The 17,162-nt window shown below is 34.1% G+C and overlaps 1 protein-coding gene across 1 annotated transcript in view; it reads left to right on the top strand.

The window, feature by feature from the left end:
• Nucleotides 1-13,233: 13,233 nt before the first annotated feature.
• Nucleotides 13,234-17,162, top strand: part of tfpia (tissue factor pathway inhibitor a) — a 32,989-nt gene continuing 29,060 nt past the window's right edge. Inside the window, exon 1 of the mRNA XM_073845375.1 lies at nucleotides 13,234-13,400. Coding sequence (XP_073701476.1) covers nucleotides 13,319-13,400 — 82 coding nt within the window. The 5' untranslated portion in view covers nucleotides 13,234-13,318. The remainder of the gene's footprint in view (nucleotides 13,401-17,162) is intronic.

Raw genomic sequence — 17,162 nt, forward strand, 5'->3', positions numbered from 1 at the left:
TATACATACATACATAATGTAAATACATATATTTTTAAGACATTTATTTTACATAACAATTGTTTAAAAATTCTATATATCTTATATATAGTGCAAATTTTCACTAATAGAAAGTTCTTACATCTACATCAGAGTTACATCTGTTGTAACACATGGTTTAATAAATATTCAATCTAGTTTCTCATGCTTTTCATAACTGAGAAGTCAATGGATATTTTTGTCCCTATAATTTGAAAGTGACCCAATTTTAATAAAACAAAGGAGCACTGGGTGGTTATCCAATTAAAACAAATTGTTAATTCAGGTCTATAACATTAGTGAGAGTGAAACTGTTTCAACGAGCCAACTGCGAAACAGTCATGCGGCACCTAGGGCATATTGAACCAACTTAATCACATTTCTCTTGATCCTTTTACATGCTTTTATTCTAGAGAGTTACTCAGCGGCACCCTGTGCTGTTTGGTATGAAACTGCAAAAGCACAGAGTGCGAATCTCATTACAGGGCCTGTCAGTTTCCTCAGGTGTATTGAATAATGAGGATTCTCTAGTCTGACAGCTCACGATGTCTTTGCGCAGATTAATAAACTGAATTAGAAAATGATTCTTGAAGAAAAAAAATCTTTAGACTGTGTCTCCTCTAATTGAGTTATAGGACACCGCATCACTCATAGAAGTCCACAACCCAGAAGCAGCTAAGTAATAAGATACTGAAGTTGCTCTCGGGTGATTATGGCTGTGGCTGAGCACTACCTAAAGCCTTCAGAGCCAAATATTAGAACTGTTCTCAGTGCAGTTTCAACAGACAAAGAAAGCAAAAACAGTTATTGAATGTTCCAAAGGGATTGATAGAATCTGTTTTGCATGTCCCACCAAAATTAATATTAACATTAATGAATATATAATCTTTAAAATACGTAAGCTAACACCAATTCACAGTTGAGGTCAAAAGTTTACATACACCTTGCAGAATCTGCTAAATGTTAATTATTTTACCGAAATAAGAGGAATCATACAAAATGTTATTTTTTATTTAGTACTGACCTGAATAAGATATTTCACATTAAAAATGTGCTTACATTTAGTTCACAAGAGAAAATAATAGGTGAATTTATAAGAAAAAAAAACTCCTTTCAGAAGTTTACATACACTTGATTCTTAATACTATGTTGTTCCCTGAATGATCCACAGCTGTTTGTTTAGTGATAGTTGTTAATGAGTCTCTTGTTTGTCCTGAACAGTTAAACTGCCTGCTGTTCTTCAGAAAAATCCTTCAGGTCGTCCAATTTCTTTGGTTTTTCAGCATTTTTGTGTATTTTAACCCTTTCCAACAATGTATGATTTTGAGATCCATCTTTTCACACTGAGGACAACTCACTGATGCTTCAGAAGGAAATTGATGCATTAAGAGCCAGGGGTGTAAACTTTTGAACAGAATGAATGTACATTTTTCCTACTTGTTCAATTTTGCCTAAATATCAGGTGTATGTAAACTTTTGAACAGGGTGATTTTTATTATTATTTTCTCTTGTGGACTATATGTAAACATCTTTTATGTGAAATATCTTATTCAAGCCAGTACTAAACAAAAAACAACATGCATTTTGTATGATCCCTCTTATTTTGGTTAAACAATTTACGTTTTGCAGATTCTGCAAGGTGTATGTAAACTTTTGACTTCAACTGTAAGTGCATATTTAATATTTAGCTTATTTGCTTGTTTTAAATTGTTATATATAAAGGCATTTCACTCTCAAACAGTGCCTTTTTAGTAATATTTATTGTAGCTTTTGTTAATATTTCAATTAATTATTTTAATATTTTCTGCTTTTACTTTAATATTAGTTAAACTAGCAGTAATTTAATTGTTTTTGTTAGTTTTTATTTTTAATTTCTGGAAATTATTTCTAAAACGATTAGCCTATATTTATTAGTTATTTTAGTACTTTAAGATAAACTAAACAAAAAAACAAGAAATGTTGTCTTGGCAACTTAAGGACAAAACAAGTATTTTATTTATTTATTTTTTATTTCATCGTCATAACAGTTTACCAGTAGTTTCCCAATTACATAAATGTTGTGTATTCAATCAAATCTGCTGTCTGCAGGCTGACTCACCTCTCTCCTTACAACTGGTCAGAGTTTGACAGTTGTATTTCTTTTTTCAGATAATAAAGGTTTGAACTGAATGTTCCAGAACACTGGATTGCTTAACCTACGGAGTCTTGGGCTTTTCTCCAACAACTGAAATAAGAGATAGCAGTGTCATAGAAACGGTAAATTTGTCCAGGGGAAATCTTCTTAGTAATACTTTTTTTCTTTCCCACAAGATTGATTTTGTTCTGGCCTGCTGGAACTGTTCCCCAGCACTGACTTTTCAGCCAGAAGTTTGTGAACTTCCTGGACTTTCCCTTAAAATCCCAGCACATATACTAACTAGCCAAACGAGTCTAGTTTATGGGAAAATTGCTCATTCGTAAGATAAAGAGTTCCAGCTAAAATGTATTAATGGGCTTTTTGTTTTCTGTATCATGTCAGTGAGCTCTCTCTAAAATAACATGTAAACATACTTGAACTTGAGCTTGATGAATGCTAAAATATGAAGTTACAGAATGGATCATAGCCTAAATGGACTAATTCAAAACAATAAACTGCTCTACAATTATGGAAAATAACACTGAAAAGCAAATTATAGTAAATTATATTATTTAAAAAATCCACAGAAAAACAGATCATGTCCTGGCAGAAAATTACCTGTTAAGTATTCGGCCACTTCAACCCTAAAACAGTGTACAATGCAATGCATAGTAAATAAATAAATAAAATAATAATAATAATAATGATAAAAACAACAACAGAAAATTACTTAAAATTAAAACTGTATTGTAATTATACTGTATTTCACTGATTCTAAAATTATTCTAAAAAACATGTTTTTAAAGGAATAGTTAATTCCAAAAATCTATTCACTGAAAGAGACCATGATAGTTTATAAGAAAAGCAGTGATATCTGAAAAGTTTTAGCTTTATTATCATTTGATTTAGTTCACAACGGTGGACAAAGCTGGTCTGGATGATCGATTTGTGAATCAATAACCTAATCTGGCTCTTGAGTTTAACTCATTGACTCTGAACCCAGCAGCTAACAGCCCTCTAGTGGTGAACATAATGAGTGAATAACAATTTAGATTTCACACAAAGCTATTCTATGACTAGTTTTAGAATTCACAAGAGTGCTTTCATTCCATGGAGAAGAAAAAAAATGACACAACGGTCATTTTTGGATGATCTAATCTGTTAAATTTAATTACAGTACCACTACTCTGAACTTCATTAGACTTGCTAAACTAGTATTCCAGATCTGTGTTGGGCCTGGCAGGCATGCCTTTGTCTTTGCTTCCTCTTCCTCAAAGCAAAAGTTGAGCTCAGAGAGTTTTCCGTGATTATTCCAAGCAAATGTAGAAAAACACTTTTGGCACTGTCTCCAGTAAGACATCTAAATAAGAGTCGACAGCACTGTCTTGTGGGTTCCAGCCTTAGCATCGCTATGTTTTTCTCTCTCCTGCCTCTTCTAAACCAACCCTGAATCAGTTATCTGCTTCATTAGACATCTTATGGGAGTCTCACTTCAATGGGTATCTGAATTTAAGGAGGGAAATTGCGAGATCATCCAGTTCTCTGTGGAATGCAGTTTTTGAGCTGTGCTCATCTGGGTGGGCACTGTGAGATGGCAGCCTGCTTAAGAGTGGGAATTTAATGAAAAGAAAAAAAAACATTACCCAGACATATTTGAGGCAGAACCGTTTAGATATTAACATACTCTGATATTGTGATGAGCACAATGAGGTGTAGGGACGGATCGGCCTTAGAGTAATAAAACATTCAGTGCATCGCTGCCATACGGCCACAGTGAGACACTTACTCATGAAAAGGGGATTAACAAAGGAAAAGTGCTGAGAAATAAGCATTGGAATACTTACTAAAGATGAATCAGAGAGCCTGCTTTTCTGGGATAAAGTGATAGCATTATTTTATAATTTTGGCTCGGGTGTTCTCAAACTAGGACATCCTGTGAGATTTTAAGCACTGTAAACCTGTCAGTAAATAAAATGCTTCCTTATGGATGATTTTGCCACATTTAAGCACTTATAATTACTTCATATTTAAACAAGTTCTGAAAGATTTTACGTTTAATGCTGTCTTGAATCTAAACAATATAGTCAATGTACACTATTCAATAAAATAAATCTGATAAATCTATTTGTCTAAAAAGATCATGTTCAAATGCCACAGCTAGAGTCAATATTTTTGTTGAAGTTAGAAGAAACTAGATATAAACGTGCCATTTATTAGATTTGGCCTGAGTTAGTGTTTATTTGCTCTTATCCCCCATGAGGTCCAAACTCCAGCTGCTCTTTGCGAACATATGCTGGAATTGTTGTTTGTTTTCCACTATGATAAATTTGCTTTCTTAAATCTTAATCCGGTAATTATAATTATAGTGCTTAATGTTCATCTATGCACCACAATAAGAGCATTATGCATAATAAAGTTAAAACTGCATCATTATTAGCCTGATGCATCACCTTCCAGTTAAAACATTCCAAAAAGACAAAACATAACCCAAGTTGTTTTTTCAAAGGAGAATTAGAAATTGAGAATTAGTGGTGATTTCGAAGACTAGCTTTAATATTAATTTTGAAGAAAGAAGATTGAACCAGCCTCCAAATCAAAATATTAAATATGCTTTGTTTAATTTGTGCTACCTCAATTTGTATCATTGTTTAGGAAAGGTGAGCCTTGGGATGGACCTTTTTATTTGGGCATTAGGTAACCACCTAGAAACACAGCAATTAGTAATGTTTGAAAAGCACTATGGGCAGATATTCTGCATATACTTTTCTAATTTTTATATTTAATAGGGCCTTTTACCAATTAAACAAATCTATTTTAATGATGTCAGGTCATGTTAAACGTGAAGGTGTTAAAGAAAAATATGCACTTACATAAATCACATTAGTATGCCAAAATAACGAGTAACTGTTTACCACATATGTGTCAGAATTACAAAAATTCTCTAGGGTATCCATACTTTTTGCCAAACACCCAGAGACTAATGTGATTGTTAGGTCCTACTATTAAAAAAGTGGCAACCTGCTGTTAGTCACCACTCTCATTACAAACATTCCTGCTAAAAAACAGAAATTCGAATGATTTACAAATACCATTACAAACCATCAACTTTTAACCATTAAAACCATTAGAAATTGTTTTCTGTTGTGTGTTTTTGGGACAATATTCAGGATTTAGTGAGTTTAACAAGCCACCTATGGAAGGTGACAATTATCATTAGAAACTCACAGGGTTCAATACAGTTTCCATAAAAACCAATACAAGTTCAATTACAAATTCTGTGATGGCGTCTATTGTTTTTTTCAGCAGGGATGTTCATATAGCCTAACATGAAAAATAGGACAGGAAAAGTAGGTAATGAATAATGTATTCATACGTACATGAATTAGCTCACTACAATGGCTAATTACCAAATAAATAAAAACATGGAAACTATTATATAGTTATAGCCTATACCTGTTTGTCTTCCACCAAGAGGAAGAAGAGAAACAACTCCATTGCAATGTAGTCCATGTTGTGATAGAAAATAGCACAAGTTTTAGTTCCCGAGAAGACCAGTCCAGCAATCCCTGCTGGAAAAAACAGCTAAAACCAGCCTAGGTTGGTTGGCTGGTTTTAGCTGGTCAACCAGCCTGATTTTAGCTGGTCATAGCTGTTCAGCAGGCTGGTTTTAGAGGGGTTTTGGCCACTTTCCCAACCTTAGCTGGTCAGGCTGGGAGACCACCAGCTAAAACCAGCCTGGCCAGGTTGGGAGACCAGCTTAAACCAGCTACTCGCATCTTAAACCAGCTAAGACCAGCCAACCAGCTAAGGCTGGTTTTAGCTGTTTTTTTTTTCAGCAGGGACGCTGCCATGGACAATCATAGATTTGTATGCATATAGGCAATATATTTAGCTAACGCTCGATTTAGTAAAATACAGTACAGTACTTATGAGTTTGGTCTGTTAAATTAACTACATGGTTTAACTACAAAAAAAACCAAAACATGTTTACTATAGTTAAACCATGGTAATTAAAAAATAGCCATGGTTTTGTTATACTAACCATAGTTTAATCATGGAATCTGTACTGTGGTTGTACAAATGGTATTCAATACACCAAAAAAACCATGGTTACTACAATTTTACTATAATAAAACAATGGTTAATTTTCGAAAGTGTGGCGGTAACCATCCAGTACTCAGGGGGGCGATATAGTTACATTTAGATGTCAGTACTGTCATTATTCGGGTAAATCGCTTTAAACATTAGCCTACTTTAACTAACTTGCTTAGTAGGCCTATATTCTCTTAAAACGTTTGCTCTACTATAACACAAAACTTGCTTGTTACTAGTTCACAAGGCAAAAATGTGTGGAATCGCAATTTTAAAACTGTTTTCGAGTATAGCTTGGGATGTGGGCGTGGGTAGAATTGAAATCGCGCTTTTACCATTAATCGACATCTCTGCTGTTTTATCAAAACATACTCCCCAGTGTGTCATTGCTTATATTTGATCTGTTCTGCAACCCCTCTGAAATGACTTTACATAAAAAATATGCCTGCCTTTTTATGTACAAAACAATTCCACATGTTATGAGTGATTTAACTGCTGATTACATCCTCAAATGATGCTGTTGAAAATAGAATAGCCCTGTAAAATGCAGTGATACGGCTTTTGTGTTCAATGCAGCACCAGAGAGGAGGAGATGCCTCAATCAGGTTCATCTGAGTACAAAAAATATTTTCAATTTCAACTGAATATCTTACCTGAAAACAATCCGAATGAAAGAATTAGGGTTAAAGTTACAGGCTAAAGGTTTCTGGCAACTTTCCATTTTATTAAAAAAAGATGTGAGAAGAAAAAGACTTCTGTCTAAATTTGCTTAAAGATAAAATATAATATAGCAATGAAGATGGGGCTAAATAATGGATTACAAGCAAATATGAATACATAAAATCAGCCATATAAACAGCAAGTGCGAGCACCAAAATTGCCTGTGTACACATCAGCAAAACGCATGTGAAAACAGAGCTGTATAACAAACACAATTTCTACACTGAAAAAAAAAAGGTTTACTCACTAATTTCAAAATGTCAAAAAAAAAAAAAAAAAAAAACATTCAAAACATTCAATTATACATAAAACTTTGAAGGAGAAAAACTGTAAGTACATAAAATTGTATTTTCTCGTAAAACATAATCTGTGTTCATCATATAAATATTTACATTAAAAATTACAGAAAAAAAGTTTGTTTTAAACTCTAAAATATAATTATGTTTCTTTATAAATGGCAAAAAACTAATTTAAAGACTTTAACAGGTCGACTAGTGCTGGTTAAATTCTGCCCATGATAAGTGTCTTCGAGCAATAATCTCAGATTCATCAGATTATGAATTTTTATGCTAGAATCACTCTTACAGCAGCAAGCCTTTGTTCTCAACTTCCTGTATAGGATAATTGGCAATGAATTAAACCCTACAGGCATTTTACATAACATGAACACGAGACCTAAATACATATTAATCAGTTAACTCTCTCTTTCAAAATTTGCTTAAAGGAAATCGCAGAACAGTGGTTCCGAGGGCCAAATGGAAAAGCGATCATCTGCTTTGGGCAAACCATTGCTCAAGGTGACCTGAAGCAGTTTGTTTTCCATAAGATGGATAAGTGGGTAACCTGATCTGACACTCTATCCTCTATCTATCTCAGTGTACCGAGCTGTTGTTGAGTCTGATTGCATGGCATTCTGAAACTGTTAGCTGCACTATTTTGCATTAAGAGAGACAACACTTCAGAGATAGTAAGTTCTCATGCTATTTTCACTCGCTCTCTTTTGTCAGTGGATTTAAGGGATAGTTCAGCAAAACAAAATTCTGACATTGTGTCTCTTTCTTCTGTTGAGCACAAGGGCCAGAAAATAAGTTTTCCATTAATTGGTAATATTTGCCCCCTGGAATTGATTTCCAGGGGTGTTTTGTTTACATTTGTGAGGGTAATTTTTATAATCACCTTTTTATTATAATTACCATACTATGAAAGCCCATTTTCACCACTGAATAAACAATAAAAAAGGTATTTGCGACTTTTTATCAAACTATCCCATTATAAACCACTGAAGCTATGAAATTTATCTTTTAGTTACATTCTATCTGCAATGTGTTTATGATGAGGGAAATTATAAGCGCCTCTGATTGGCCAATGCATTCCTAAATTCAACAGAAACATGTTGATTGGTTATAAGGCTCAACGCTGCACAAAACAGAATAAAAGCAACCTGATGCAGTGTGAGTCAATCAATGCAATTTTTGTCCCTTTGTGTTGAATTTGTGGGGCATTTTAGTAAATTTTCGTGGCATTTTTGCAAACAAGCCCTCATTAATTTCCTACCCTGTTGAACTTCCAATGGAAGTCAATGGCTACCATCAACTGTTTGGTTACCAACATTCTTCAAAATATCTTCTCTTTTGCCCATCAGACGAAAGAAACTCTGACAAAATTTTTAATTTTGGGGGGGAACTATCCCTCTAAAGTTCTGTAAGAACGTGTTTAATATTCACTATAAGACAAAACCAAGAAGGTTTATCATATGTAACATTCACTCGGAAGATCGTAAATGAATAGATTAACCAGAAATCAAAATTCTTAAAGGGGTCATCAGATGCCCATTTTCCACAAGTTCATATGATTCTTTAGGGTATTAATGAAAAGGTTAAAAAGTTTTGGTTAAAAATTCTCAAAAGTAGTGTAAAAAAACACCCTTTTACCTTGTCAAAATCAGCTCTGCAAAATATCTTTTCATTTTATTGCATGGTCCTTTAAATGCAAATGAGCTCTGCTCAACCCGCCCCTCTCTGCCTGGGATGATGAGCTGTAATGTTTACTTTAGCTGCATTTAGTGGTGAAACTTGCCAACAAGCACATTAAGAAAGGGCATTTGCAAAGATGCATAAAAACTCACTTCTGCTGAGGGTGAAGCTGCATCAGGAACGATTCACACGAACATGGACACATATGTAGACCTGAATCTGCGCCTTCCTTTCAAAAACGAAAGTAACATTATTCTCTGCGTCCGACAAGAAGCTGAGAATGACCTGATTTTAAAAAGAGGATACTTTTAAAGATTAAAAAAATACCACTGGGTGGATTTTTATCATTGTAGGGTGGTTGTGTACACAAACTGCCAACACACATTAATGTTCAAACAACATGTAAAAGTTAGTTTTGAATGAGATCTAGCTACATGAGATCTGGTTTAATTTTTTGGAAATAGGCTGCTTTTATGAGTATGACATCATCTGGTCCTCACTGACATTTTTATTCTTTAGAAAAGAGCAATGTCAACATTTTACTATATATATATATATATATATATATATATATATATATATATATATATATATATATATATATATATATACACACACATACATATACATATATATATACATATATACATATATACATATATATATATTTTTTTTTTTATTATTATTTATTTATTTATTTATTTTTGTTCCATGATGAACAAATGATGACATTTTTATTTTTGGGTGCACTATATTCCTTTATATTTAAGCATGAAAGGTCAAACACAAGTTGTGATATTTTCTAAGATTAACCTGGGAAATAAATTATCATACAAATGTTTGCTCAAAATAATGTTCAACGACAGTGAGTCAGCAATCTTCCAGTCACTTTACAGTTTTCACCAACTAAAAACATTCCAGTCTCAGTGTTCTGGCTTTTTTTTCTGTAAATGTCAATGCATTGCATAATGAGATGCAACCCGAGTTGCCCACAGGTATACTGTGGCATTAAATGACTGCAGAGGAAGCTTATTATAACCAGCACAAATAATATAATGACCTTCAGACACTGAGAGGTGATTCTCTCATTCAGTATCAAATAGCAACACTGTTATATACATATAGAATAACAAATAAGATTAATGAATATTAGCATTTACTTGTGTGCTAAATTAGCAACTTTTCTATATCTTGACATAGGTGATGTAATTGCTACCAGGGAATTTCAGTGTGTTTTGCATGTTGGGAAAAAATGGAAATTCTCTGTCTCCCAAGTGTATAATTTCTTCTTCTGGTTGGAAATTTCATAACCGCTTAAATGTTAAAGAATGGAAAGTATGTTGTAACATTGAACGACTTTTACAGATTTAGACTGAGAGGTTGTCCTAGCTTTTATATGAAGCTTATGATGTAAAAGGAAATAGTGGATGTACAGGTGGAAAATTAAATGTGAGTCATTTGAAGACTCGTTTTAATAGGGCAGTTTCAGACTGTTAGCTAAAAAAGGCTAGTTATTCTAACTGGCTGACTCAGAGAAAACAATTTTAAACAGGATGTCTACAAATTTCTCTTGATTTTGTACATTCCTTGGAGTAAACTGCTCAAGTTATTGTGGTTGCAGACTAATTGTATGTGGCCTTGCAGGCTGATATTCAAGGTAATCACCACCATAAATGCATGATGGACTGTGATTCTCCATCTGTTTCCAGGCAACATCAGCCAACACACAGCACAGGGGACTGAGAGCACGTCTGCCCCAATCATATTTTCTACCCTGTCTTCCTGGTAAACACCAATCTGTGGGACCCATCTGAGATGAACGAGGACGCATTCACAAAGACATTATCCAGACTATGCACCGTCCAGAATGTTTCAAGCCTCTCAGAAGAATAACCGTATCTCAATAACAGACATTGAGGTCACTTCCACTAAAAAAAAACATAATGCATTTTTATCTATCTACCTATGAATATGTTAAGTTGTATTGTTCTATAATATCCTGAGTGATGTTGGTGGTACATTTAATACTTTCTTGCTGATGTAATTAGAGCTTCCTGAGAACATAAAGCATAAATCAAGCTCACTTCTTTAAATTTTTCATCTTTGCATAGAAATGTTACGAGAGCAGTATACAATTTCATGAGGGATAGGTGTCTGAACTGAGATTGCACATTATGCTCTGGTGCATGGAATATTTTGATACGCATTTTTCAAGGGTGATGAAAAAAATGCAAGATTTGCTGTATTCTGGGAAACAAGGCCAAAGAAAATTTTCCACTTCTCCAGTTTGGAATACACTGTAAAAAATGGATAAGTGCAAGATAACATTCACAATAATCACAATAAAATCATACTGATCCCAAACTTATATATTTATATATATTTAAAAGATTAAAAACTTTTTATTTCAGTAGTTGCCAAAGCTACATTTCTCATTTTTGTTGAAAGTTTAAGCTCTAAAATTACATCTGAGAATAAAATAAAACTGAACAATCGATCATATTAACATATGTATTATATATAAACACACACATACACACGTATAGACATACATCTTACAGCGTTTACAGTTGAGAAAGAAGTAGTGAAATAAAAAAATAGAGAAATAGGTTGGTATTAAATACACAAATCCAAACACGCCCAGATTCAACAGTATAAAACTTCTAGTTAACTAAAATAAACACAAAATTAAAATACTCAGGGCAGAAGCAACAAATGAACAGGCTGATTTGAAGAACTCTGTTTACTGTCCGTTTATTTATGTGACCTGACCACTGTGTCCAACCCCTGACTAAAAAAAGTTTAGACCACATGTCTAGACTTAGTGAGCACCGACTTGCTGAGACAGGCAGACAAAAGAAAACTGACTCCTTACTACACAAATAATTAAACTTTTAACCCTGTGCCCTAAATATGCACAAATCACATTCTTTTCCCATTTTACAAACAACCACACAGAGCTTGTGGAAATGTAATACCTTCAAACTCCTATAAGTGTGTGTTTGTGTGTCTGATACAGTTTGTGTTTTATAGGAGTGTGCATGTACAGTATGTGAATTTTACACATTTGATCTTTACACATTATATTCCCCCACTGCATAAAAGATTCTGTCCCTGCCCAAATAAATCCATTTAGAGAGCTCTAGGAGATTGCCTTTGGACATCACTGCAACATTTGCACCTACTTTTTTAGTTGTGCCCCTGTGGATTTAAGTGTTTAAGTCTCATTAATACTTCCTCTAAAGGTGAATCATCATTCCTCTAAAGATAGATACAGACCATCTATTCCAAAGGGCAAGCAAAAGCAGTGAGTCACTAAAGAATACAAATCCAGTTCCAGTAAACTGAACGTCATGGCCGCAAGCAGGATTTTACATGAAAAATCAGGAACAATCAGAAAATTGATATAAAAATGAATAGAAATGTGATTTCCAGGCCTGGAAAAGTTGTTGGGATTAGTGATTTGTGAACCAGTTCTCATTTTTTGAGTCAGTCCTTTTCAAATAATCGATTTTACAATATTAGTCTGAATTTGAATTCAGATCGATTTTGCTATTAAAGACTGACTTGCTAAAAACCTTGAATGATTCTATGAGCCGGTTCATTTTAGTGAATCAATACTAACAGCGCAAAACAGGGTAGTTCGATTCCCAAATAAATGATTCTTCTGAGTCGGTTCTTTTTTAAATGAATCGAAACATACACCGCGACCAGATTATCTTAGTTCTCAAACCAATGATTCTTATGAGCCGTATCAGAATGGAAGAAATTATTACTTTTTATTATTACTATCATGTCTGTCTCGAAACAAATAAAGAATTAACCGTGATACTTCAATAAATGAAGTTACTGACTGTATATAAGAACTTTGGAGATACACGTTTTTTTTTAAAGTGTACTCTGTACTGTTTATATTTATATATTATTTATAGCTATATATATCGTATTTAGGAACAACGTGATTGCATTATGCTGCCTCTGTAAATAGTCATTAAAAAGTAAAGTTTATCTAAAATAAACTTTTGAATGAATTGTATTCCTAGTATGATTTGTTATACATTCTTGACTCTGTGAATTTGATCATAATTTATCAGCAGGCAGGCAGACAATATAATAGGAAATTACAATTCTCTCTTTCAAACATTTTTCCCTTTAAACGTACTGAAAGAGTAATAAAAGGAACTGGAATCTTCAAAGGAAATTCGAACAAGAATCACGAAATTCTTTAGAACACTTTTACCAGAACTAACGTTCACCCGGAAGTGCGTGACATTGGCTACCGCGCAGTCAATGAATACTTGGAGTAGTTGACTATTTGCAGCCACAAACTAAACTACAGCGTACTGTACTTACTACTCCACATAACTTCTGGAAGCGTGTGATTGCCTCGCCTGCTGGAATGGCTCCATTACTGAACTGGTCCAGTAGAGCGCTGCTTATACTGCCTCTGATTGGAATATGTTTCACAAAATTAGCAAGAGGTAAGTTACTATTCTTTTTTCTAATGATAGTTGTTTTAAAGTTCATTTCCCCAAAGGAGAAGGGAATATGTGCACTTTTGAAGCAGTTCTAGAAGTCCTCATACGGTTTATGAACAAAAGACTTAGCTTGGGTAGTTATTCGTTGATTCAAATACAGTAATGAAAGTATGTTTATGTAATAAAATGTATTTGCGGTCAGAACTTCAAGCTTGTCCTAACACGACCACTGAAAGAAAATGAAAGTCAAACCAGGCTATACTGACCTGTTATAACTGTTTAGCAGAGCTAAAGCTACTTTGAAGGTAACATGTGATAGACTAAGTTATATTTTAGATTATAGATTACGGGTTATTTGTAAAGATTGTAGAATTGCATACTAAACACTAGGTTGCATACTGTGTCCCACCGCTGAGAGATCAAGCGCTCTTTTGGCTCAAAACTTTCAGCTCAACTTTGATGTTTAAATCCAAAACAAACTTCAGATTGTTGTCAACAAGGGCTGTGTGCTTTACAACCACAATTTCTAAGCGAGATTAAACTAGGGAGTGAAAGGATTTAGGGGCATTAAAATTAGCATTCTATAGTTTTGCTGTCATAAATATGGGAAGATGACATTTTAACTTTCGGGAACTGGAATTTAATATTTACCTTGATGAAGGTTTATTTAATCCCTGCAATGCAAACAAACGTGTCAGTAGATTGTTTGGCTAGAGTTTGTGCCTCAATTATGTAATGTATTTCCTATGACTTCATATGTTTCAAAGACGAAAATGAGCCTAGATGTAATTTTACGTAGTTTATTTTTTAGTGGAGGAAATCTGATTAAATTAGAAGAACAAAATCAGTTATTTAGATATAAAAGTGGTATTTTTTGACTTGACTGATGCAATAATTTCACCAATTAGTTAATTTTCATGTCATTCATTTAAACCACTACCTGTGTCAGAGCTTTTATTATTATTAATGCTACTTATTTATATACAATATTTCATTTAAACCAGTTAATTAGTTCTCAGTCATGAAATAGATAATATCATAATTCATTACAGGGATTTTTTCTTTCCACTTCCGGTAGCATTTTTGCCCCAACCCCTTGTTAATTCTCGACCCTGACTCAAATAAATTGAATTCCAGCATATACAAATTTAATATTTTAGGTACAGAGATCATTATAGATCTCATTATGGTTTAGATATAACATCAGTAAGATGTGACTGCCTGGTTATTAATGTGATATGTTCTCAGTACCGACCCATTAATAAGTTACACATGGAATCCGCTTACAATGAAGAAATGTTTTTGTTCTTTTTGGCTGCGGTCCAAGCATTGTGAACTTTTAGACCTGCTTAACTGCACCAATCAATACGCTGGCTCTCTATCCTCCATAAATCTCTTTAGCGTCTCTGAATGCGTGGAGGTCACAATCTCGACTCAACACTGTTCCTGTTATGATGAAAGGATTTGTTTTAATTAAATGATCTTTAAAAATAGATTGTTGTACGTATGGATGCGATGAAATATTAATACTGCAGAACTCTGGCTTGTGCATATGGTAATGTTATAAAATCTGCCAGTTTGACACTTACTTGCTTGATATTTGAGGAGATTTTACTTTGACTTTTTATTTGAAAGAAGATGCTTTTTTTTCTTCTGAAGACTACAGTGTGATTAAATATGATTTGTAAAGCTCTACTTGATAAACTTGATTAAGCAGCATATCTTTGGACAAAATGAAATCAAATGTAAGTTCACTCACAATGTCATTGACATTGTTATTGTGGTTAATCCAAAACATGATGACTAATATTTTGGGATTATTGTTAATTGAATTTAATTGTGCATATACTACATATGCACATAAAAGTGACACATCATTTTTGGTCATTTACTTTGCTGTTGTCACCTGGCACAGTGCATAGAAATAGTAGTTAGATTCAGTCATATATTCATTTTAGGGAAAATTGTAGAAGGAAGAGTAAGAAATATTTCTTTCTGTGAATAATAGGTCTGTGCTCTAGTATCATCTTTGAATCTCACATAAAGAGACATGCACTCTCGCCAGATGTGACTCCCATTCTCAAGATGGTGCAATGCAGAGATCAGGCTTCTGATATGGCGTGACAGTTTGTGTACGTGTGATTTATTAGTAACCTTTTCGATGAACAAACGTGTAATGAATTCTCGTTATGTTAATGACATAACTGACAGTATTATGAATATTATATGGCAAAGGTTACGTAAATTAACACATTCTGCAGGATTTTATATTTGTTTATATTTAAAAAGCACTCTCAGCCTCAAAGTATGTTGTTGTTGTTCTGTATATTACGTGTGGACATTAAGCTACTTCTCATTAATTTTCATCAAGAAATTTGACTGAACCCTGCAAAGCCATCATAAGCCACAAGACACATAATCCGCACTAATTTTTTCTTTCTGGGTTAAATATACCACTATTAGTCATGCCTCATTGAATGAGTCATTAGAGGAAGGCTTGTCTGAGCTGATAGCTTTATCATTTTCCTGAGGTCTGACCCTTTTTCAAGACGAATGGCTTATTTCAGTGTTTGTTGAGACACTTAGAAGAATTGCACAAAGCTCCTCCCTTAAGGGACTTTTGAATGGTCTGTAAAAAGTCGAAGTGCCATATCTAAAGTTCCAGTGAAACATCGGAAGAGGTCAAGAGAAATGTGCTCTCTTGATTAAACTAAGACAGAGACTGTAATTGCATCTGTCATTCCTTACACATTTACTTTGAAGAGGAATCCAAGCAAGACTGATGCCGTTAAATATAGACTTACATCGTTAAAATTCTCAAATGTGTTCATATGGCAGCTGTACTGCTCAAATACAGTCTAAAAGGGCAAAGACATATAGAGTAAGTACCCAGGGCCCTTGTGTGGGTTGTAAAAAGCTGGGTGAGATTAAGGGCGCCTACACACTTTTATATCGCATCAGTGATGTGAATACATTGATTTCAGTAGTGTGTCACAAAAGCATATAGACAGAAACCACAAGGGTTTTTACGAAAGTGACAAACCAATTAGCCAACGACAATGTCAAGGAGGAGGGTACAGTACAGTTGTATATTGCCATTTGATTTTAACCTGACAGCTTTTCCATGCCCTTTAACAGAATTGTAAAAGTACTGCCATTAAATAGTACTTGAAGGAATAGTTCACCCAAAAATGAAAATTACCCAATTACATACTCACCCTCAAGCCATCCTAGGTGTATACGACTTTTTTTTCTTTCAGACGAATACAGTTGGAGTTATATTAAAAAATGTCCTGGCTGTTCCAAGCTTTATAATGGCAGCAAATAGTGGTCAAGATTTTCAAGCAAAATAAAGTGCATCCATCATAAAAAGTTCTCCACACCGGCTTCGAATTAGAAGTAGAAAATGAGGATTTGTAAAGAAAAAAGTTTGAGGATTTCCTCAAACGCATCGCTTCGCCTCAGAAGGCAATTATTAACCCCCAGGTGCCAAGTGGAACACTTTTTATGATAAATGGATGCTCTTTATTGGACTTCAAAATCTTAACAGCTATTTACTACCATTATAAAGCTTAGAAGAGCCAGGACATTTTTAATATAACTCTGATTGTATTCGTCAGAAAGAAGAAAGTCATATACACCTAGGCTGGCTTGAGGGTCTTAAAAGTACCTAAAAGGAGTAGTTCACTTCAGGCGGCCATACACAGTGTGAATTCGGATGGTCGGAAGACCGTATGGCCACACACACGTCACGAGTGACTTTTT

The sequence above is a fragment of the Garra rufa genome, chromosome 8 (assembly GCF_049309525.1).
Source record: "Garra rufa chromosome 8, GarRuf1.0, whole genome shotgun sequence".
NCBI classification, from domain to species: domain Eukaryota; kingdom Metazoa; phylum Chordata; class Actinopteri; order Cypriniformes; family Cyprinidae; genus Garra; species Garra rufa.